The following is a 24,785-nucleotide window of genomic DNA, read 5'->3' on the forward strand; positions in this document are numbered from 1 at the left end:
TGGCAAGGCCTTTACACAGTTCTCACAGCTTACTAAACATCGAAGAATTCATACTGGAGCGAAACCTTAAAAATGTACTGTATGTGCCAAAGCCTTTAGTCAGCTGTAGTGTCTTACTCAACACAAAAGAGTTCCTACTGGAGAGAAACCTTACAAATGTAGAGAATGTGACAAAGTCTTCAACCTGTGCTCAAAAGTTGCTCAACATTAGAAAATTCATGGTGGAAAGAAACAGTAAAAATGTCAAGAATTTGGCAAAATATTTAACATTTGTTCAAACTTCCTTGAGCATCAGAGAATTAAGCCTTAGAAATGTAACACATGCTCCAAAGTCTTTTTTTTTAAAGATTTTATTTACTTATTTCTAGAGAGAGGGGAAGGGAGGGAGAAAGAGGGAGAAACATCACCATGTGGCTTCCCCTCACATGCCCCTCACCGGGGACCCGGCCCAGAAACCCAGGCATGTGCCCTAGACCAGAATCAAACCAGCGACCCCTTGGTTCACAGGCCAGCGCTCAATCCACTGAGCCACACCAGCCCAAAGTTTTTATCATTCATATCTTACTCAACATGTGATAACTAATACTTAATAGATTACCAAATATAACAAATTTGGAAAAGCTTTACCCAGTAGGCAAACCTTACTCAACTTCAGAATTCCTACTAAAGAGGAACAAAAGAAATGTAAAGGCTGTAGTAAGATTTTATTCAGCATTCACAGCTTATTCTATGAGAATTTATATTAAAGAGAAAAATTAAATCTAAAAAATGTGGGAAACCACATTGCTGGACCTACAGCCTCACTCTGAATATCAGGGATTACACACTGGCGAGGAATTCTATGTTAATAGTAAAGGAGAAAAAGACTTGTATCGAAATTATATACTTCATAAAAGCCCAAAGAATTTATACCTTGAATTGAGTTAAAACATATACAAAAATTTACAAAAGCATAAAATCAGATACAAATTTTAAAATGTCACTGAATTTAGTCAGTTGATTGAGCTCCCGCCTGCAAACCGAAAGGTTACCAGTTCAATTCCCAGTCAGGGCACGTGCCTGGGTCATGAGCCAGGTCCCCAGGTGGGGGTGTGCGAGAAGCAACTAATCATGTATCTCTCACACACAGATGTTTCTCTCCCTTTCCTTCTCCCTCCTTTCTCTTCTCTCTAAAGTAAATAAATAAATCTTAAAAAAAAATCACTGAATATACAATAGAAAGTTAATAATAGTTTTCAGGAATTACTGTAGATCAGAATACTTGTTATACAGAATAATGCAAAGTTTAAAAACTGAGATAAGTACTTTTGTAAATGCTTCAGGATGTCAAGGAGATGGATGTTACCATAACTACTTACAATGTATCCTATTTTATATTGACAGTATTTGATATATTTCGAGAAGGAAATATTTACATGATTCCATTCTGCTATCACTCGATGCTACGGTGTTTTCATTTATTTTTCTTTTTCTTTTTGCTTTTTTTTTAAAAAATTTTATTTTATTTTTTCAAAAGGTATTTTTATTTTTAGTGAGTGTGAAATCATGAATTTGAATGTTGCCTCCTTACATATCAGAGAGCTCTTACATACTAGGTGGACTTCACTCATATCTACTCTTCCATGGAAGATTGGGGACATTGTAATGTACAATCTCCAAAGAAAATCTAAATAGAGATGTTTGTGATTAACTTAGAATGTTCTATGTCACCATGAAGGTCATTTTTTTTTTGTATTAGTGTAAGATAGTGGAATATTAAGAATTTTAGCTCCTTTTAACAAATACTCCTTAAGAAAAATATAGTGGCAGTTTACTAAAATTCTGATGTATCTTCATAGTAGTCATCAGTAAAAGTGATGAATACTAGTTGACATGGTTGAAATAGGATCATCAGAAATAGCTGAGAAAGCATAGAGAACTGGTTTCTTAGAGCATAAAATTATTGTAGGTACATCCATGTTGGTGAAATAATTAGCCTCCATCCTGGAACAAAGAAAGCACAACTATTAGATCAGTGTATCAAAGTAACAGGGACGCCTCTTGAATGTTTTTAATAATGTATTTTGACAAATAGTCGCATGAGGGATTTGACATGTTTTACTAAGACTATTGTGAACCTAGTATTTTCATTACTAAAAATGAATTTGAACGTGTTGACATATCCAACCTTATTCAAGGTTGTAGGTAACAACAAACTCTTTGTAATGCAGTGCAATTACATCATCAGCAGTCCCTTTCCCCAGGGGCCTTAAACACTAAATAATATGAACAGATTTCTCTATACTTTATATATTTTTCTTATTATTGTACCTGCTGGGACATTATTACAGTTTCAATAGAGATGACAAACGGGTTTTTCTAAACTACTTCATGGTATTGCTGCCGTGGCATTAATTTCCCGTGGCTGGCGGCCTTGACCTCACAGCACCCTCTCCCAGAGTTGCATGAGCTAGACAACAGCCCACAGAGTCACAAGTAGATGTAAGATCACGACATGCCTCTGACAGGCCCTGTGAGCAACAGTCTGTCTTGCACCTCAGGGCTTTCCCCACGCATGGCCCTTGCAGATGATCTCTGAATGAATTACCAAAACCTTGTCCTTGGTTTATTTTGAACAATCTAAATTTAGTTCAATAACCACAAATAACTCTGCACATGGATCCTACTAAAGGAACGTGCCCTGGTCCTTCTACTCCCTGCCCACATCCTGCCTTGGCCTCCAACTGTATGTAGCCCCTCCAGGTGTCCTGTGTACTTCCTCCAGGGCCTGTGAGAGACAACCTTGTCTGTTTAAATTTTCCTTGCGGTCTTTTGTGTATCTGCGGTCTGCTGCTCACCATGATACCAGGGTGCTCTGCTTAACAAACGCTAACTTAACAAAGTCCAAACAATTAAAATTAGGAAGTTATTTTTACCTTTTGAACCTATGTATTTTTTTCACATACCCTTTTCCTGAGCCAACATAAACAAATTTATATATTATAAAATTACACAAAAATATGTACATATAGTAACCTAAAGGTACAATGTAGGAATAAGAGGACTGAACAATAAAGATATGTATGTGCATGTTTATACACATACATTCAGAAGGATAGAAAAATACTGGATCAAAATAGATAATTTAAAAATATCTGATGATTTTAAGAGCCATCTATAAATCTCGCAGATTTATAATGTTTGATTTTTCTGTTCATTTCATTTTTGTACAGTTTTTTTCAAAACTCATGACTCTTTGAGAAACTGACATTGCAGTTGTGTAATTTCCTGTGTTTTATATGGAGACTACCATAAAGTTTTTGTTTCATACATCATGAAATATTGCTTATATGACCTGGTCAGGGATTTTAATAATGGTTTATATAACATTTAGCAGACAAGAGAAATCAACTGGCAAATAAAGGTAATTTGACAGAGAACTCATGGTTTCATTTTGTTTAGCATATTCCATTTCTTCCTTCTTTGAAAAATAACACTATGACATCATTATATTTAAATTATTCTTACTTTTTAAAGTGATGTTATAAACATTACTTCCTCTTTGGATAATGTGTTCAGCTGGATACTTGATGACGTCATCGGTCCGTGTGTTGTTTTGACAATTACATATAGTTAATAAACACAAAGGACAGTGCTGTTTCTCTAATAGATCCTTTGTAATTATGAGGAATATTCCAATAACAGCGATGTTGTAGTTCCAAGTAGGAGATGAGTGATAATACCCAGGATACAGAATTGGCATGAACTGTACATGGGGATAGAAGACACGTGTTCCCAGGCCACACTACTGGCTGAACTCTGGAAAATCAAGTCTATTTGTTTTACTGAGTGCTTTTTATTTCTTGTTCCTTGTTGTTCTTCCATCTTTATTTTCAGCTACAGGGACAACACAGGTATTCTCCTTTCAGGTGCTATGGCCACAGCATCGCACTGCTCTCCCCCCCCCACATCAGCCAGCCAAGCCCTTGTGAGTTCTCATCAGTAGTTGGGAAATTTTCTTATACAGTGACACACAGCATAATTTGGTGACTCTGTTTATGATATTTTTTAAGGTAGTATGATAGTCACAGCTCATGTTTTCGTGCTGAACCCTGTATTTCTGAACGTGAATATGGGGTTTTGAAAAATAACAATGGCATTTTATGTTTGAAAATTAGAATGATCCTCCTAGTCCCACTTTTTCATGAGAGTCCTTGAGAATTTTTCTGTCACGTCATTACCTTCTCCTTTATTGAAGTAAAACCAGGACAAGTTTAACAGGTTTTATTCTCAATCATAAATGTAGCCAATCATAAATGACCAATCATAAGTGTTGGTCATTCTTTCTAGGGAAATCCCAGAGACCATGGCAAGTTTGCGGTTAAAACATTTTCTTTATTGTTTTGGATACAAACTTATTTTATGTGTTTACTGCTTGGCTAGAGGTACATCCATTAGGAGCACTTGTACCTTGAGTGTATCCATCACCACCACTTCCAAGAATTCCAGGTGGGAAGAGTTTAAAGTGGAAGCCCCAAAGTCCACGGGCTTTTTCAGTGTCTTGTGCTGGAACAGGACAAGGTGCTAAATGTTAGTTCCTATGCATGGGCCTGCCCCTAAAATCAACACAACCATTATAGAAACTGGATATTGGATACTGTTCTACCTTACTTCCTGACACAGGAATAGACACACTATATGCAGCATTCTTTACATGCATCTACTGATATTTTGTGTCTAGGACTTCTTACGTGGACCAGTGGTTTATGGTTTTATTTTTCTTACAAGACAGACTATGGGACCCAGAACATTCATAGGAATAAAATCTCAGCTACATGAGAGTTGTTGATTTCCAGGTACTCTGAAAATCACCATTGTTTTCTGTGTATGAGGGGTTTTTGGGTTGTTGGGTTTTTTTTTTTGGCTTAATCCCTCCAAAATACATTTTAAACCAAGTTATATAATAAAAAACTCTCTCACTTAGTTTTGACTCTGACTTTTCTATTGTATTATAAATTATTAACATATTTTAGTCAGATGCTCTGATTTTTTCTTTCTTTAACTTCAAATGCACTTATAAAATCAGGTAAGGAATTTTTTTCCATCAGTATTATTTCCATAGATTTTTGGGCATTGGTGCACATCAATATATTGTTATGATTATACTTCCTTTAATCCTGGTTTGTATACAGCTGCGAGGACATCCAGATGTGCCCCTAAACAAACCGTACTGACCACCCTTGCTGATAGTACAGAGCCTACTCCCCATCTCTAATGCAGGCCTGAGAAGATACCCCTTCACAGGATGGGGTTCCCATTTCCCCTGCCACTGCCTCAGGCAGACACATGTGACAAGGATGCTTATTTCTTTATGTGAACAATAAAAGCAAACAGCACTAGTTTTCTGATTATCAATAGCATCAGTTATACCATTAATAACTTTTAACATGAAATATGCAAGTTACTATCTATTATTCTCTTCCCTGTGGAAATTCTGAAGATGGTCCTGGCAGATGTTGGGTCAACCAGATCATAAATGTACCTTATGTTGCCATATATAATGTGCACCCTTTTGCCCAGATTTTTGAAGAAAAAATAAGGATGTGCATTATGTACATGGGTAGTACTATTCCGTACGTATATAAATGGTTTTAATTCTTTTATTTATGCTTATGCATAAAAAGTGAACTCTAGAAAGCAATAACAATATCCACGTGCAAAATAACACCCTGGAAAATGATACTCGGTTTTGTTTCTAATATAAATAAATAAATGAATGAATGAATTTAAAAATTGAAAGGTGGTTTTTTTTCCCCCCTGAAAGTTTGAGCCAAGACAGTGGATGTGCATTATATATGGGAGCACGTTATACACAGCCAAATACAGTACATGCCACAGACAATTCTAAAAGGTTATTTCCAATAAAGGGTGTCCATCTCTTCCTCTTCCAAAAATGATATGATTTTGGAAACTTTTAAAGTATTTCTTACCCTAATATTTTGGTGAGCTTTTGTTATTTTCAGTAATTAAGTGCTATACTCAAACAGATTGAAATAAGAAGCAACCCTTCCCAGTCCCTTTCTCCAGGCTCCCAGGACTGAGCTCACTTCCCAAGTGCTGCTGCTGCCGCACACACACTGTATCGCCATTTCTCGATAGATAAAATCTTCCAGAAGAAAACACACTTCGTATTAGATGTTGACTAGCAGATATAACAGCAAAATTTATTGAGTGTAGAGAAGGAGATAAACTTACTGGATATTTGATAGCTTAGCTTACTTTCTTTAGGGCTTATATTGTAGAGACTATACCTCCCTCCTAAATATTGCAGAATGAATGATTCTTGCATAAAAAATATATCCGAATGTATCTTTGAGGCTTTTTTTTTACAGGCTTAGTTATTCACATCTGAAAGAACACTCAAAAACAGGAAAAAAAAAAAAAAAATAATTACAATTTTAAAATAACATGTAAGCTTCATAGTTACTGTCCAAAAAAATATATCATGAATTTGAAATTGCATTATATTTGGATATGATTGATTGAAGCATATTATGATGTGAAGAAATTTATCTCATATTTAAAACTAATGTCAAGTTATGGTACAGAACAACATTTATTTTAATTAGTAACAATTTTTAAAACATTTCCTTTTTTAAAGCAATGCATATTGTCCTAAATGACCATATTTTAAAAAAGATGTTATTTATTTATTTTAGAGAGAGGGGAAGGGAGGGAGAAAGAGGGAAACACCAGCAACCCAGGTACGTGCCCTGATGGGGAGAATTGAACCAGTGACCTTTTGGTTTTCAAGCCTGCACTCAATCCACTGAGACACACCAGACAGGGCTATTGATCATGTTTTGTAGTTGTCCCATCTCATATCCTAGCCATGTCCCCATGAAAGGCTCTGAACTCAGTCTTGTTGTGTCCTGGCCTCCCTGGTGAACAGAGTATAGAAAACGAGTGTCAGTATGTGATTGATTGTCTATTGTACCCAGGGAGAGCTGTGTATTTCACAGTCTAGTTCTTAATCCTTACACAGATAATTGCAGTAGCTCTTTAATAAAACTGCTGATACTAATTCTAATTGCAGAAACATTTCTGGATCCAACACTGTCGCCACCTGCAGTTCTTCAGAGATCCCAGTTTCTGCAGAGTTGCTCCTTCCTCGCCAGCCAGATGTCCATTTAATCTCTGGCAAAAATACCTTTTGAATTAATCCTTTTCAAAGTTAATAGGAAAACAACTTAGTTTCTAACAGAAGTGGCTCATGTAACTGTACACATTTACCTTAAGACTGTTAAACATAGCAACTTTAATTGGGTAGGAAGCAACCATCCTCCACACATGAAAAGCACACAGGTATATTTCCTTTTTTTAAAAAAATTTTCGTTGCCCTGGCTGGTGTGTCTCAGTTGGGCGTTCTCCTGCAAAGTGAAAGATACCTAGTTTGGTTCCTTGTCACAGCATCTGCCTAAGTTGAGGATTTGGTCCTGAGTTGGCTTGCGTATAAGATGTTTCTCTCCCACTTTCTTTCTCTCTCCCTTTCCCCTCTCTGCCTAAAAAAAATTTTTTAAATTACTGTTTACATTCAATATTATTCTGTATTAGTTTCAGGTGTACAGTCATAATGTTTAGACAATCATATACTTTACAAAATACTCCCACTGATGATTCTAGCACCTGGCAGACAGTTATTATACTATAACTGACTATATTTCCTATGCTGTACTTTACATTCCTGTAACTATTTTGTAACTGCCATTTCGTCCTTTCTAATCCTACCACCTTTTTAACACTGCCCCAAACCCCTTTGCTCTAGCATCCCTTACTGTTCTATTTTCCTATGAATCTGTTTCAATTTAGTTTATCTACTTTGTAGATTCCATATTGCGGAGGGCAGGACTCAACTAAGACGGCACAAGCCGTGTTAACTGCGATGGCCTGGAGGGAAATCGTGTTTAGAGCAAACGCAGTACAGCAAGGATTCAGAGGGATGATGCAATCCCTCCAGCATGCGCAGTACAATGAGGTAAACGTGCTTATTTAAAGTATACCACCACCCTCTCAGCGCATGCGCAGCAGAGTGGCATAAAACATACGTGCCTTTGGAGGTTGCATGAAACAACATGTGTTAATCAGAAGCTGACACAAAATTACATCACACAAGAATATATAAGCAGAGGAACTTCAGACTGCGGACAGCTCGTCCTGAGAGAGTCACCTTGAAATGTCCAGCACAGAATAGCTCCGCGGCAACCAACCCGCCTTGCAAGAAGTCAGCCACCCTGCTGCCTCCCGGACCGGACCTGATCCGGACTCTTTGGCACTCAGGTTTGTTATTCCTCGATTCTCTCGTGGGAGATTGTTACTGATTGTTTCTGGTTGTTATCGTTATTGATTGATTGTTATTGAGATTCAACCTGCAGTAAAAGCTGAGTTAATAGCATAGTCACACTCACTGTCTGTCATTCCTTGGTGCCACCATTACCTATAGGGCCAGTGGCCATATACACTGCTCAACTTAAGTTCCTAAGGCCTGGGCCACACAACCAGAGTCGTTGGTGAAGGGAGGACATATTGGAAAGACTACCATATTTTGCCATGTGTAATGTGCACATATTTGGCCAACACTTTCAGGAAAAACATCTTCTGTTTTAATTTTTAAATTCAATTATTTACTTATATTTAGGTACTTGTTTTTTGTATTATAAAGGAATTTTAGCATTTATTTTTTAACATAATTTGTTACAAGAAATTTTATGGAACAAATAATTACAAAACGCGAAAACAGATCTAAGATATTTCAGGTACTACCTATGTATAATGCGCAGCCTTATTTTTCCCTAAAAAATTTGAGCAAAACGTGCGCATTATATACAGCAAAATACAATATATTGCGAAACATTTGCTGGTGGCACAAACCTAAGTAAATCATTTGATATTTGTCTTTCCTGATTGACTTATTTCACGTAGCACAATACAGACCAGCATTTTAAAATTGTTATTTATATTTAGAAAGAGGGGAAGGGAGCAAGAGAAACGTCTATGTGCAAGAGATTCGTTAATCAGTTGCCTCTTGCACTCCCCCCAGCTGGGGACCCGGCCCATAATACAGGCATGTGCCCTGCCTGAGAATTGAACCGGAAACTTTTGGGTTCACAGGCTGGCAATCAATCCTCTGAACCACACCAGCCAGGGCTAGACCACCATTTTTAAACATGAAAAAGGAACTCTGGAGGCAAAGCGCATAGTTCACACCCTCGCCTCAGGGCAATCCACAAAATAGCACTCATTCCCTTCCTCATCTTCACTGTCCTTGCCTGGCCTCTGGTCAGACACCGCGAGGATTCAGCGGACACTCCGCCCCAAGATCGCCCCCTTCTCTCCCAGCGCCACTGGGTATAGACTTATGGAAGGTGAGGGTCTAGAGGGAAGCTCACCAAAATTTTAATTTTGGAAAGAAAAATTACAGATTTTAGCAATAATCGAGTAAATCAAGCGCAATGAACAAGGAAAGTATATAAGCAAGAGCGGTGCGTAGTGGCGCCACGGGATCCACTTACCCCTGGCATTCCTCTTTCCCTGGATAGGCCCGCCCCTGCCCCTCTTCAAGCCCGCCCCTGCCCCGCAATGCGGAAACGCTGAGCCCAGGCTCTGGCCGCGCCCATCACAGGCTCTGGCCCCGCCCATCTTTTGAGGTGAGGCGCAGGCGCAGTTTTTTATAGACTCTGAAACGGCCGTGGAGTAGCCAAGGTCGCGCGATTGTTTTTGGTTTCCGTTTTTTCTGGTTGAAACCTGATTCCTTCAGTCTACATTCCTAGCAGGAGAAGGCTGAGGTTCACTATAGATGTTGAAATTTCCGTTCCGAACCTCCCGCAGTGGTGAGTCAGGCGTCCTGTGAGACGCTCCGTGTGGACGCTCCACGTTCGTTTCCGGGGAAGCTCTCAGGCCGTCCTGCTTGCGGTCTCTCCGCCTTCAGGGCCGCCGGACAACGCCTGCCCCGTGGTTTTCCTGCTGAAAGCCTTTCCCCTGTGCAGTCCTTCCATCCCAGACCCTTTAAAGTTTTGGGAGCCGGACTCGGGCCCTGTCGTTAAACCTTTTGAGCCCCGCTGCCTCCCGCCTGCCTTACCTACCTTCCTGCCTGCCTCACCGCCCTTGGTCCATAGAGATCGGGTTGCTCCCTGGCTTCATAATCTGCACTCCAACCCGCTGAGGACCCCTTCGCCATTTAGTAAGAGGCCCTAATCCCAGGAAGAGCGCACTTTCCTTGGGGTGGGACTTAAGAGGGGAAGACACGGGGTTCCCAGAAGAGGTGGCCTGTCCCACGCGGGAGGGGCCGGCTGGAAACACGGCGGAACCAGGCTGTGATGGGTCCCAGAGCCGGAATGACGGAGACTGACACGTGAGGGGGAGAAAAGGTCCGTGAGGGGCCACGCAGGGGAGAAGGGAGGGACGGGACTGCAAGGTAGGAGTGAAAGGTAACTGGGGAAAGGAGCCGGAGAAGGAAGACAGCGTAGAAATGCCGAGGAGACGGAGGAGCCCCAGAGAGACCGGGGGCGCTGACAGGCAGAGGGGCCTCTGAGCGGACTTGGGGGGCAGCGGAGCGCGAAACGCTTCAGATGGAAGGACTGGTTCTGAGGAGACCAGTTTGGGGAGCGAGACCGGCGATGTAAAGGGAGTTTGAGGTGACGGATCAGAGGGACAGACAGCACTGAGAGTCAGCCAGTTTGTGGGCGATGACAGGAAAGACTGTAACAGGGGCCGCAGAGGGGGTACAGGCATGGGGTGGGGGGAGGCAGACGTGCATAGAGCTGGGAGCGATCGGAAATATCCAGGAGGAAGAGCAAGTGAAGGTGAAATAGGCTTCCAGTGTTTTCATGGAACAGGTATAAAGACATGAAAAAAAGAAGAGGAGAGGAAGGGGAAACACAGGAAAGAACAACAGTGCAGAGAGACAGGGAAGAGACAGAAACAAATACAGAGCAGCAGGAAGGGCAACCTGGATGTGGGTGAGTGATGAGCTGATGGAATGTGGAGGATTAAGGTGTGATTTGTGGGCTTGTGGCTTTATAATACGTTTAGTTTTAACATTTGCCGAGTTGTTTCAGTTAAACTGTTAAATTATATTACAGATCTCCAGTTTATAAGATTTGTAAAATTTATAATAATTTGCTTCCAATTGCAACGTTTATTCACTCAGAGGGCACAGACTTGTCTGCCAGTCATGGGTCTCTTGTCATATCCTGGGATGGCAAGACGGAGGTGACCTGGGACAAGAAATGACTGAGTCTGTCACCATACTTTGATCAAAGAAGTCATTACAGTAAAAAAATAAAAATAAAAATCCAGATAGTTTTCCATTAAAATGTATTGTGTCTAGTTTAAGTTCTGAGCCCTGCATCCTTTCTACTGTTTATCTAATGTGTTGGAACAACCACTGCTATTTTGTCAATAATATTAGACTCTGTCAGTGTCCATTTGGTAAGGACGTCAGTGATCTTAATAGTCAGAACCTAGTTTCATGAATTCGTCCAACATTCCACAGCTTTATCCTTCCCTTTTGTGATTTGTGAATTAGTGCCAACCACAAAGGAGCTGTTCTCCTCAAGTCCCTCTTGTCAATTCTCTGAAAATATTGAAAGAAGGACTGGATTGACCTGAAACGTGGTTCCCAGACAGCTGCTCTATTCGTCAAGTTTGATGAATTACACAACAAATAGAATTATAAAAAAATTTTCATAGCTAATATTTTTTTAAAGGTTTCAGCATCAAAACTTGCATTTATCATTTTGGTTTTTTAAAAATTTTTTCTTTTTCTTTTTTTGAGAGAAGGGAAGTAGGAAGAGAGGGAGAGAGACATCAATGTGCATTGCATCTCGCGCGCCCCCTGCTGGGGACATGGCCTGCAACCCAGGCATGAGTCCTACTCTGGGAATCAAGGTGGTGGCCCTTTGCTTCGCAGGCCAGTGCTCAGTCCACTGAGCCACACCAAGTAGAGCTATCATTTTATGTTTTTAAAATAATTCTTTTTTAAAAATTTTTATTTTTAAATCATGTTTATTCTATTACAGTTGTCTCAATTTTTCTCTCTTTGCCCTCTTCCACCCATCCCACTCCCACTCCCACAAGCCACAGTCAGTTCCCACTCTGTTGTCCATGTCCATGGGTCATTCATACATGTTCTTTGTCTAGTCCCTTCTCCTTTCTGCCATTGTCCTCCTTCCCCATCCCCTCTGGTCACTTTCAGTCGGCTCCATATTTCCATGCCTGTGATTTATTTTTTTCATTAGTTTATTTTGTTGAATACATTGCACTTATAGGTGAGATCATATGGTATTTGTCTTTCACCGACTGGCTTATTTTCACTTAGCATAATATTCTCCAATTCCATCCATGTTGTTGCAAAAGGTAGGAGTTCATTCTTTCCTTCTCTCTTTCTTTTAAATGCAGATTGATTTTGTTTATTTATTTTTTAAATGTCAAGATCCATTATAAAATATTTAAAAAATTAAATCCATTATAAAGTCTCAGCAATTAAAACGTGACACCAGCACAGAAATAATCAAGTAGATCAATGAAATAAAATGAGCATTCTAGAAACAAATATATATATCTAACAGAGTGATATATGATTAAATTAATATTTCAAATCAATGGGGAAAATAAGGCTTATTCAACAAATAAAGTGCATGGATTACTATTATTTGAAATAAAAAATATATAGAGCCCTATTTCAAACATACAAAAAATATTCAGGTGAGTTAAAATCAATATGTAAAATCTAAGGAGTTTTAGGAGAAAATACAAAATAGTATTTTTCCTATCCTGCAATAATATATTCAAACTCAGAAGCTGTAAAGTAAAATATTGACAATATGACTATATTAAACGTTTAAGATGATTCAGTGATATACATTTAGAAAAGTTAAAGGATAACTAATAGAATTGAAAAGCATTTGCAGCACATCTAAAAAGGGGTTAATAGTTTTGGGGTTTTTTTTAAGAGGAAAAAATTCTTCAAACATTTAATCAAAAAATGGATAAATACCAAAAAGTCATAGTTTTTTAAAAATAATGGAAATAGGCAAGAAATATACAAGAGCAGGTTTGGTTTCAACAGATAATAAGTAACAATTAAAATAACATCATTGTTACAATCATTAATAAGGATTAAAAATATTGATAATATCAGGTATTGGTGACTGTGAAAGAAACTGGGTATTCATATACTCTTCATCTTCTTAAAGCAGTTCCTTCAGCATATTTTGCAGTGCTGATTTGGTGGAGGTGTATTCTCTGAGCCTTCTTTTGTCTGGGAAACTCCTTCTTTCATCTTCCATTTTAATTGAGAGCCTTGTGGGGTAGAGCAATCTTGGTTTCAGGCCTTTGCTTTTCATCACTTGGAATATTTCCTGCCATTCCCTTCTGGCTTGTAGTTTTTCTGTTGAAAAGTCAGCTCCTGGCCGTACCGGAGCTCCCTTATATGTTACTACCTCTTTCTCCCTTGCTGCCTTTAGGATTCTCTGTTTGTTTTTAATATTTGCCATTTGATGATGACGTGTCTTGGAGTGGACCTCATTGGGTTCCTCTTGAATGGGACTCTCAGTGCTTCATGGACTTGTGTGACTTTTTCTCTTCTCAAATTAGGGAAAATTTCCATCATTACTTTTTCAAAGGGGTTCTCTATCCCTTACTCTTTCTCTTCTCCTTCTAGTATACCTATTATACGGATATTATTACGTTTCAAGTTGTCCTGCATTTCCCTAAATGCCTCTTCATTGTTTTTGAGTCTTTTCTCATTTTCTTGCTCCTTCTGGGAGCTTTTTTCTACCTTGTCCTCCAGCTCGCTGATTTGTTCCTCTGCTTCATATAGCCTGCTTTGGATTCCTTCCCCGGTGTTCTTCAATTCAGAAATTGTATTCTTCATTTCCTCTTGTCTCTTATTGATAGTTTCCATGTCCTTTTTCATGCTGATATAGTTTGCAGTAAGTTCCTTGTAGTTTCCCTGTAGTTTTTTGTTCTCTCTGACCTCACAGCTCATTGAGCTTCCTGAGAACCGTTGGTTGGAACTCAATATCTGGTAGTTTACTTGCCTCTATTCCATTTAGTTCTCTTTGTGGGGATTTCTCCATTCCTGTCGACTGGGGGGTGTTTCTTTGTGTTCCCATTATTTGTGAGACTCTTCTTTTTTGCTTCTGCTTCTTAAATTGATCTGTCTTGATTTCCTGACTTTGTGTGTGAACTTCTATGGTAGGAGACCACTGTTTTTTCTCTCTGGATCTGCCTCTGATGATGTCAGATGTTGTCCCTGTCTGACCTTAGGCAATCTGTTCGAGACTTCCGGGAATCTACTGTCTGTGGCTGCCTCCTTCAGTTATTAATCTAGTCACTCTGCACTCAGCAGTAAGGCTTAGACACCCCAGGGTGGGGCGGAGTCTCACTTGGGGGTCAGGTTGTTGGCGTCTCTCATGCTGCTGCTGCTCAGGGGAGTGGTCTGTCTGAGCAAGATGGCTGCTACCGTATGGGGGAGGAGTCAGCACCAGGATCCCGCCAGCTACTCTCTCCGTTCTCTCCCCAAAGCCTCCTTCCCCAGTCTATCCTCCAGCATCCCTAGCCCACTCTGCCCCAAACTTTGCCAGAGCCCCGGGTACGTGGCTACAAATAAAAGTTTATGCGTTGTCCCTTTAAACAGCTCTTTCCATCTCCAGCCACCTGTCTCTGTCAGAGAGCATCCCTGCCGCTTTTTTGCAGCTGGCTGTTATCTGTGTACTTTTTGGGCTCTGGTGCTGTAGGCTGGAGATCCCCGCTTATGGGTTAGACCCCGTTCTTCTCAGGGAGATCCCACTGGCTGTTTCAATATACTTCTGGTGCTGCTGTCCATAGGTGCCCTGCCTACCTTCTCGAGTCTCCACTGCACTTCTTAGCAGTTAGGTTGTGCTAAAGCTGATTCTTCTGTCTGTCTGAGGTTATAAGGCTTCTCTCTTGCTATTGTTCAGTTGTTTGTTCCAGGTGATTTCTCCACAGTTTAGTTGTAATTCCAGATTGGTCCTGGGAGGTCAGTGTGACTTCCATTCACTTCTATGACATCTTGATTTTCCTCAAAATAATTCTTTGTAATTTTCTGGAAAAGAAAAAAATTTAGACCACGGAGCCTGTCATTTTAGAAGTTTCTGCCTGAAGTCCTCACTGCACAGAGAGGTCTTAGGTGTGTTGGGTGTGGTGTGTCTGGCTCAGTGCTACAGAAAAGAGCTCTGGGGGAACAGTGGAGGCACCAAGAAGAACTAGATAAAGATGCCATTTCATGAGCCGTGCTACAGACCTGCAGAATTATAACTTAGTGGAGCCCTAATTCCCTAGGGGTCTGCATGCTTATTAAAGCATGTTTCCCTCTAGATTCCTATTAAATCACCTGAAAAGTTTTAAGAAATGACATCAGCTGTGCCATCATCCACAGAGTTGGACAACTGCTCTGGGTGGAGCATCATTGTTTAATGAGGTCCTCCAGGTGACGCAAAGGTGAGCCCAGGGATTATCAGGAAATGCTTTGGGATGCATTTCTTTTAATCCGCACCCAGAGGATATGCTTATTGATTTTAGAGAGAGAGGAAAAGAGAGAAGAGACAAACATTAATGTGAAAGAGAAAGATCTATGTGCTCCTTCCTGCATGGGCCCTGACTGGGGATCCAATCCACAACTTGGGTAAGTACCCTGACCAGGAAACAAACCCACAACCATTTGTTATATTGAACAATTCTGCAACCAACTGAGCCACCTGGTCAAGGCATGCATGTTGTTTAATAAGAAAAATTTTATTTAGAAAGTCAGAAGTAGAAGAATTGGGCTCAGGGAACCAGAAAGAGTCATAAGATGGACCCCTGGAGCTTAAGAGAAAAAAAGGGCAAAGGTTATCTGAAGAGGGGGAAGGAAGGAGAAGGGGAAGGAAAAGGCATGTCCTGATGCATTTGTAAGAGTGAGAAGCAGGCTTTGGTCAGGAAAGGTAATGGGGAGCTCTGCTGGGTTTGGGGTTCAGGAGAGCAATGCATGTTCTCGTTGCTGTAGGAGTTTGTGTCCATGTGTGGGAGAAGAGAGCACCTGAAAAGAAGAAAGAAAAAACTCAGTGTGGTCTCCATGTAGAAGCGCTTTATTCCTGACTCTCCTTTGACAAAGGACAGGAGAAAGTGACTTTTTGAACATTTCCAGGTTTCTTTTCCCTGCGAGTGTGGTGGAAGCAGAAAAAGCGGCTGTGCCTTTGAAGGCACATCGTCAAAATGCAGAAGTGACTCCTCAGCATATCATCACCTGAGAAAAGAACCCGGAGGAGGACCAGGAGGACATGGCTCCTTCTAAGGTAAATGATGTATCCTGGGTAAGAGGCTGTGTTTGCTTTTCCTCCTAACATCAATGGATTAAGAACCAGCACCTTCTCTGTTTCTGATGTTTTTGGCTAGTGAGGTTTCTTTAAATCTACTTATTTTTTTCCCTTTGTTTCTTATGATTGTCAAGGTCAGGAGTTTATATACTTCTTTCCTTTGCCCAGAACCTTCTCTACATTTTCATTATCCAGTTTCCCCAAGAATCTGTAGAATTCCTGTCCTGAATTAATGACATTTAACTACTGAAAACATCCCCTCTGTAACAGATCAACGTGGGAAGGTACCCATGTTCAATACCCCTCTTGGGATGGGCTAGAAGATTGGGTATCGGTAAGGAGAGAACATCTAGGTTTTTAGGTTTATGTTGCTGCAGCATCAGCTCTGTAGATCAGGGGTAAGAAAATGCACCATTTGGTGGTGAGGATAGCTTAGAAAGTTCTGGCAAAGAAGAGACTTGCTTACTAGTTTGAGACAAAAGTCTTGCTATATAAATGCACTACAGTATTTGTGTCAACACATAGGAGTTACATCTGCATTTACATTTGCAAAAACTAAGAGTTTATTTATGATCATTTTCATATAATGATTTCTTTATTTCTATATTTTTGCCAGTAACGTCACAGCAGTGATGACGTGTCCTTCTGTATTCCTCAGTCACCTGATATCTGTTGTTCCAGTCCACCTGATATTCACTTGGCTAAGGTGCTCTCTTCCATGTACAATAATAGTTTCCCTTTATCATTAACAAGGGTCTAAGTAGGGAATTACTGAGAGATGTGCAAAAACCATCATATTTCTCCTGGAACGCCCTATATTCTTCTTAGTTCCTGTTTGCTCTAGAAGATGAAGGCCCTACCTTTATTTCCTAGAGATAATTGGGTTTTGGCATGGAAGATTTAATTAATCAGGCTTTGTTCCTGTAAATTTTCATTATATTCCACACTCATGTCACAGACATATCCTACTTATTTTTGTATTTTCAAGAAAGTTTACAAGAATTATATTAATGTATGTTCAGTTCAGTTAAATTTTTAAGATACAATTCTCCACTAGTGATACATGAAATTTTGAGAAATAAAAAACTAAAAAACAATAGCTCTAACTTTGTGTATGTTCCTCCCCTTCTTATGTTTACAAAAGATAAAGATTATCATCCACAATTAGATTTATGAGATTTACAGACTCACAAAATAATATTTAATTTCATTGGCATGAAAATTCTATTTTCTGTCACTTTTCAATTGTACCTAGTTTCCATATGTACGTCAATCTGTGTGTATAAAATGTTAACATTTCAGTTATTTAGGCTTCTCACTCTCAAGTTGTTTTTGTTCTTCTCAGTTACAGGAACTTTGATGAATATTCATGAGATCTCTTTATGTGTATTTGCCTGTATTTGTTGAAAAATTGTACATCAAGTTTGGAGGAAAATTTAGTTTTCCTTTACCCTTTACTGTATTTTTCACAAAATACTCTCATACCATAGAAAGAATAATCTTGGTCTAAGGTTACTGATACTAAATTTTCAAATAATATTTTGGCTGCTCTTATTTCTTGAGAACAGTAAATTATATAAAAAAAACTCCTTCAGCTCAAAGTCATGTATGAATTATTTTCTGTGTTTTCTTTTCTGTGCTATTTAGAAGTATAGCACATGGACCAGAGACAAAGTAAGCTTGTTAAAGACGTAGAAACACAGGCCCCATCCCAGAACTCCTGAATCAGAGTCTGTATTTTTACAGAACTGCAGTTCTTTGTTGTGTGCATTAAAATTTAAAAAATTAAAAAATATAAAAAGTACACTTCCAACCTACCATGCCTTTCCCAGGTAAGAAATATACAGAACTGATCGTGAGTGATACAAATACAACACTCAACTATCTGTTTGCCTGTATCGATACCTTCATTTTAAAGTTTATTCTCTGGAAAGTAAAGTGTCTGCAGTGGATTTGTAGACATATGCCACCTTCATTTCTCACTGTTATAAAACACCCAAGAGCCCCAACTGGTATGGCTCAGTGGTTGAGTGCCGGCCTGCCAACCAGAGTCGCCAGTTCGATTCCCAGTATAAGGCACATGCTGGGTTGTGGGTCAGGTCCCCAGCAGGGGGCGCACAAAGTGCAACCACTCATTGATGTTTCCCTTCTTTCCCCCCTCTAAAAAAAAAAAGTCTTAAAAAAAAATAGAAAATCCATGAGAGAATATTACCAGGTCAAAATGATTTTACTAGATAATTCAGGATACTCTCCTAGGTCAAAACCTCTTTTCCTAACACTCTTCGTGTGGATGACATTAAGACCTCTGCTGGTGGCCTCTTGGTAAATAAGTCCTTTTATTCCTTTTTTTTTTTCCCCAGATATCATTGACATTCAGGGATGTGACAATAGATTTCTCTCAGGAGGAGTGGGAGTGCCTGGACCCAGCTCAGCGGAAATTGTACGTGGATGTGATGTTGGAGAACTACAGGAACCTGGTCTTTCTGGGTGAGGATGAATGTTTTTCACTTCCTGCTCTACTTGCAGGGTTTTGTTATCTGTGAGTTTAACATCTTTTCAGAACTTCTGCTTTATATAGTAGACTTTGAGATTTTTGCTCTCAAGGGAGAAATAGGAGGTTATCTGATGTAGAAAGAAAAGGCTTCATGAACTATGTGAATTAGGATACCCATGTCTGGAAATTTTACATGTCATCTAGAATAATGAACATGCTATCAGAAAACTGTTTTGGAAAACCATTTTCTAGAATAATATTCTATCAGTCTTCTTATCTGAGCACGAAGTCAATTGGAAATGGAAGAATCTTTGTCAAAACTCAAGTTTGTTTTTCTTATAAATGGGTCCTACGGTCTCTAAGCCAGTCCTTGTCACTGTTTTGGAGCAAACGAGGGCTCAGATGTACACAGAAAAAAGACGATGAAAAAAGCAGATGATATAGGTGAGAATCTCAAAAGTCATGGAGGAAGCCAGAATTTAAAGTGTGGTTTGGGAAGCTGTGCTTCAGTGGAAAGATTCTGAAAAGCCCTGGTTTATTTTTGTTGTTGTCATAGAGGGACACCTCATCTCCAAAATGTCCCTAGCTCCTCTATCATCTTGGGACTCTGTTTCTACTCCAATGAGTTCTGTCATTCTATACCAGTTGGGGCCAAAGTCCTCCCTTTCAACTGTGAGGGCCGCTGTGGTCTGGCTCCTCTTCCATTGCTTTGGAGACCTGGGAAAATCTGTGCACGTTGCTGAGCAATTGTACATTAAAAAAAATTTAAAGTTTTGTTTTAGTCTCATGAAAGAGTTTGTGAAGAAAGTGGTTGAGATCCTGTAAGTTGTTGCAGAAATTCCACAAACCATGGGGATAGGTGTCATGTTTTCTGAAACATAATTTCTGATTCTATGACGACTTCACACAAGACCCGGGAAAGTTTAGACTCTGATTTCTTTACAGCACAATGCACCTTTGCAAAATGTCACAATCTAATTTTTGGTTTCATTTCAAAATTTCTTTTTGCTTCATATAAACTAAAATAAGAAATTTATAGTTAGAACTTTTTTTAATTCTTCCATGATAGAGATGTTTAATATATCTATTTACCTCATAGACTTCTTCAAGGAGTTACTGTCATAAGTGATCTTAAAACATTGCCCACCATGTAGGAAAGGTTCTACAGTGATCTGATTACTTTATATCTACAATTCTGTCATTCTAGTGTTTAATTCTAAGTTGCTCAAACCTGTGTCCTATGTGTTTTCCACTTTCTGATTAGATCTTTGTCACATTTCTGCTTTCAGATTCAGAAGTGCTCATACAAAATGCTTGCATGTACTCCTTTGGTAAAAAATGAGTTACAGAATTATTAGGCCCTTCATATTTAAAAAAATGTTCAGTGGAGCTTTGGTGCTCACTGAGTCTGCCCTTTGAAGTGTGTTGTTGTAGATGTGGTTGTGTCGTAGTCCAACATGGTTTTAAGCTGCCTACTGTATGCACTGCCTCTGGGTCTTCCATGGAGGTAAAAGGTCAGCCACCACCTGTGACCTGCCAAGGGCCACCTGGCACCAGTCACAGAGTGATAGAAAGATGACCCCTCCTTGCACTGCTTTTTGAAGTGCACTGGAGAAGCCAAGAAGTGATTCAAGGCCAGCTATGGCTAGTGTGGGGCATGCAGCCATTGAGTGAGATGTTAGGGGCATGCAGGGGCCAAACGCAGTTTGTTTCTAAGATTTAGCAGAGTCTGAACCACGGGGCAAAAGAGGCCATTTGCATGGAAAAGCCACTGGACGTCGCTTGAGTGGGCTGTCAAGTTGACTGGGATGACGTCTTGGAATCACTAGGATAGAGAGCTGCAGTGTTAGCCAGGGTGATGGAGTCTCAGATATGGGTACCTGCCTGCCAGCTCTATGGTGTGGAGGGCGCAGTATGGGAATCATGGCCTCCACCAGTACTTCTGTCCAGTTCTGCTCCCCCAGGCTCGCCCTGAAGACACACAGTTTAGTTTCTTTCTTGGCTGTCCCTGGCGCCTTTAAAAGTTCTGTCCCATGTTGGAGGTCAGAGCAAGTGATTCCCAGTAAGTGTGTGTGCTGGCCCATTAAGAGTTGAACTCCAACACCCCTCGGTCTTACTCAGCTACAGTTTCCACTAGTTTTCCAGCATGTAACCTTTTTTTATGATAGGTTCCCCAAATTTAGTTGATTGCATTTTTTAGTTGATTGTGTTTATGTTAGTAAATATGTACATGTTAGGAGAGTGAATGTTAGTTTTCAAGTCAGCACATTTAAGATATTTTGGGACTTAATTCAATTTTGATTCAGCTGTAAATGTCAATTTCCATTAAAATTATGTGCATGTTTGTCTGGTTTTTACCTTACTTTGTTCATGACTTTTTTCTCTCTGTGCTTGTTTAATGGACAATGGTTGTTTTGTCTGGTATACTTATGGAAATAGTTTTAATTTTATAACTGTTCACGGATGACCTTATGTTCTGTTTATGTAAGACAAAAACTTTTCTAAATTGAATGTAATTTTTGAACAGTTTTATAACTATCTCTTAGATATTTTTATTTTAAATTTTGAGAAAATACTCTGTGTGTAAAAAGCTATCATTTTATAGTCCCGTTGTATTAAGTATATTATCTTTTTGTGGATCTGGTCCCTGGAAATTCCTATCTTGCAGAAATGTCTCTATGTCCATTAAACAACTGCTTCCTCATTTGCCTTAAATCAAATCAAGGATCAGGTAACTAACCTTTTCTTTTCTATGAGGTGCACTCCATTAGATTGTTCACCTACGTGGAATTCTAGGGTGCCTATCGCTTTGTGGCTCATGTGCTTCACTTAAAAAAATGTCCTCAGTGTTCACCTTTGTGGTATCAAGTGATAAGATTTTTTCTATTTCTTGGCAGAGTAGTATTCCATTAAAATGTCATACTATTCTTTTACATCAATTTATCCATTGAGGTTGGATTTGCTTCCATCTATTACAGGCTTTTTTAAAAAAAATATTTTATTTATTTATTTTTAGAGAGATGGGAAGAGAGAGGGAAAGAAACATCAGTGTGTGGTGGCATCGCAAGTGCCCCCTACTGGGGGCCTGGCCCACAACCCAGGCATGTGCCCTGACTGGGAATAGAACTTTGGTTCACAGACTGGCACTCAATCCACTGAGCCACAAGAGCCAGGGGCATTATTACAGGCTTTTGTAAGTAATGCTACAATTGACACAGTGTGCACATGTCCCTTGCAGATCCTCCTTTGAATTCTCTTTGATACATACCCAGAAGTAGAATGGCAAAATTATAAAACAATTTCATTTTTAACTTTTTATCACCCCTCCCCTTGTTATTTATACTGTTTGCACCAATTTATCTTTCATTCGTGTATAGAGTTTTGTTTCTTCACATTTTTAAAAACACATGATATTGTTTATTTCTTTCATACTGGTCATCCTAATTCTTGTGAAGTGATACATTGTGTGTGTGCATGTGTGTGTGTGTGTTTTTAATGGAGGGTGCAAAGTTTTGTTTCTTCAATGGGCATAAAGTACCATAGGAAAGATGCATAGATCTGAGTACAGATAGTTCAGAGAAGGCCTGTGAATGACTTTTTCAAAGAGCAGGTTTAGGCTCACAGCAAAATTGTGTACAAGTAAATGAGAATTCCCACACTCTCCCTGCTTCTACAGGCATAACCATACACCCTTCCTTCTCAGTGCCCCCACCAGAGGGGTACATTTATGATGTGTATGAACCTTCATTGACACATCATCACCCAGTGTTTTAGTTCACCCTGGTGTTCACTGCTGGGTTGTATATTCTATGGGTTTGGAAAATTTATGATGACATATATTCACCATTATAGTGTCAAACAGACCAGTTTCTCAGGCCTAAGTATTCTCTGTGCCTTTTATATCCCTCTGTTGCCTGAACTCTTGCAAGCATTGATCTTTTTGCTATTCTTCTCATTTTGTTTTTTTCTAGAATGTCATATATAAATTGTTGTTACCCTTTAGTTTATAGACTTTTCAAATTGCTTTATTGTATTTTTAATGTTATTTATTGATTTTATTGTTTTTAGAGAGGAAGGGAAAGAGAAAAACTTCAATTTTTTGTTCCACTTATTAATGCATTCATTAGTTTAACCTTGTATGTGCCCTGATTGGGGATAGAACCTGCAACCTTGGCATATCAGGATGACACTAACTAACTGAGCACCCAATCAGGCTCAGTGAATTCTTTCACTTATTCTGTGTATCTAGGTGTCTTCCATATCTTTTCATGGCATGATACATTATTTCTTTATAATGCTGAATAATATTTCATTGTATGTATTTTAGTTTATTTATTCATCTCTTGACAGATATCTTCATTGCTTCCAGGTTTTGAAAATTATGAAACTTCTATAAATATTCCCTTGTACACTGTTGTGAAGATAAAAGGGTTTAGCTCTATGGGTAGTTACCAAGGAGCACAATTACTGGATCATATAATAAGTGTATGTTTAGTTTTGTGAGAACCTCCAAACTGTCTTCCCAAGGGGCTACACCATTTTACATGTTCACCACCAATGAATAAAAGCTCCCGTTGCTTCACATCCATAGCAGCATTTGTTGTCAGTGTTCTGGATTCTGACCTTTCCAGTCAGGGTTTAGTGTTGCTTTAAAGTGCCATTAGTTTAATTTTCATTGTTTTAATGTGAATTTCTTTAGTGACATAAGGTGTGGAGCATCTTTTTAGATACTGATTTTTTTTTTATCTACATATCTTTTTTAGTGTGCTTTCTGTTAAGGTGTTTGGTCCTTTTTAGTTAGGTTTGTTTATTTGTCACTGTTGAGTTTGAAGACGTCTGTGTATGTTTTATGTAATAGTCCTGTACATGTTGTCTTTTACAGATATTTCTTCTAATCTTGTGGCTTCTTTTTTTTTTTTTTTTGTCATGATGAGGATCACTTTATTGTTTTTGTTTTTTTTTAAAGTTTGGTTTGAGGAGTGGGAGTTTAAATCTTAATACTAAGGATTGAAAACAAATTTAATTAAGAATTTGCCTTGAAAAAGTGTAAAATGTATAAAATTAAGTTTAATTCAGTAACTTGGAAGTTATATTTGCATTTTTTCAATCAGATAGTTTTATTTTGTGTAAGTTCCTTATATGTTTTGGATACATATATATATTTTTGGATATTTTCCTCTATTTAGTAGATTGTTTTGGTTAAGATTTTATTTGTTTATTTTTAGAGAGAGGGGAAGGGAGGGAGAAAGAGAGGGACAGAAACATCAATATGTGCTTGTCTCTTGTGCGTCCCCTACTGGGGATCTGGCTGGCAACCCAGGCATGTGCCCTGACTGGGAATTGAACAAGTGACCCTTTGATTCACAGGCCCATCAATCCACTGAGCCACACCAGCCAGGGGAGATAGGGGGTGTTTTGGGGGGGGGCAGGGGTTGGGATTTTTTTTTTTGATGGTTTCCTTTGCTGTGCAAAAATTCATTTTTGTATATTCTCATTTGTTTATTTTTTCTCTTCTTTACTATGCCTACTGACATATATCCAAACAAGTATTTCTAGGAGCAATGGCAGTTTATTAACTAGTTTTTCTTCTAGGTTTTTCATGGTTTCAGGTCTTACATTTTCACTTTTAATTTATTTTGAGTTTATTTTGGCCACATGGCATACAAAAGTGGTCTAGTTATTTTGTGTGTGTGTGTATTTGTTCAGTTTTTCTTGCACCATTTGTTAAAGAATTTGTTTTTCCCCAATGTGCACTCTTGACATTTTCCTTTTATATTAGTTATCTGTCTTTGACCATTTTAAAAATTGTGTTTCTTGTTTTATCATGTTGTTTGGTAAAAGTTCTTTATATATTCTGAATATTAAAGACTTATCAGATATACCCATTGAACAAATTGTTGTCCACTCCACAGGTTGTGCTTAACCCACTGATTTTT

The 24,785-nt window shown here is 39.0% G+C and overlaps 1 protein-coding gene across 1 annotated transcript in view; it reads left to right on the forward strand.

The window, feature by feature from the left end:
• The first annotated feature begins 9,697 nt into the window (after nt 1–9,697).
• The window catches only part of LOC129081540 (zinc finger protein 43-like), a 47,518-nt gene continuing 32,430 nt past the window's right edge, over nt 9,698–24,785 (forward strand). Inside the window, 4 exon segments of the mRNA XM_054587208.1 lie at nt 9,698–10,403; nt 15,379–15,685; nt 16,187–16,334; nt 18,716–18,842. Of these exon segments, the coding sequence (XP_054443183.1) occupies nt 16,320–16,334; nt 18,716–18,842 (142 nt within the window). The 5' untranslated portion in view covers nt 9,698–10,403; nt 15,379–15,685; nt 16,187–16,319.

Source organism: Pteronotus mesoamericanus, unplaced genomic scaffold (genome assembly GCF_021234165.1).
Source record: "Pteronotus mesoamericanus isolate MK-2021 breed Mesoamerican mustached bat unplaced genomic scaffold, CSHL_Meso_final scaffold_1135, whole genome shotgun sequence".
Classification (NCBI taxonomy): Eukaryota; Metazoa; Chordata; class Mammalia; order Chiroptera; family Mormoopidae; genus Pteronotus; species Pteronotus mesoamericanus.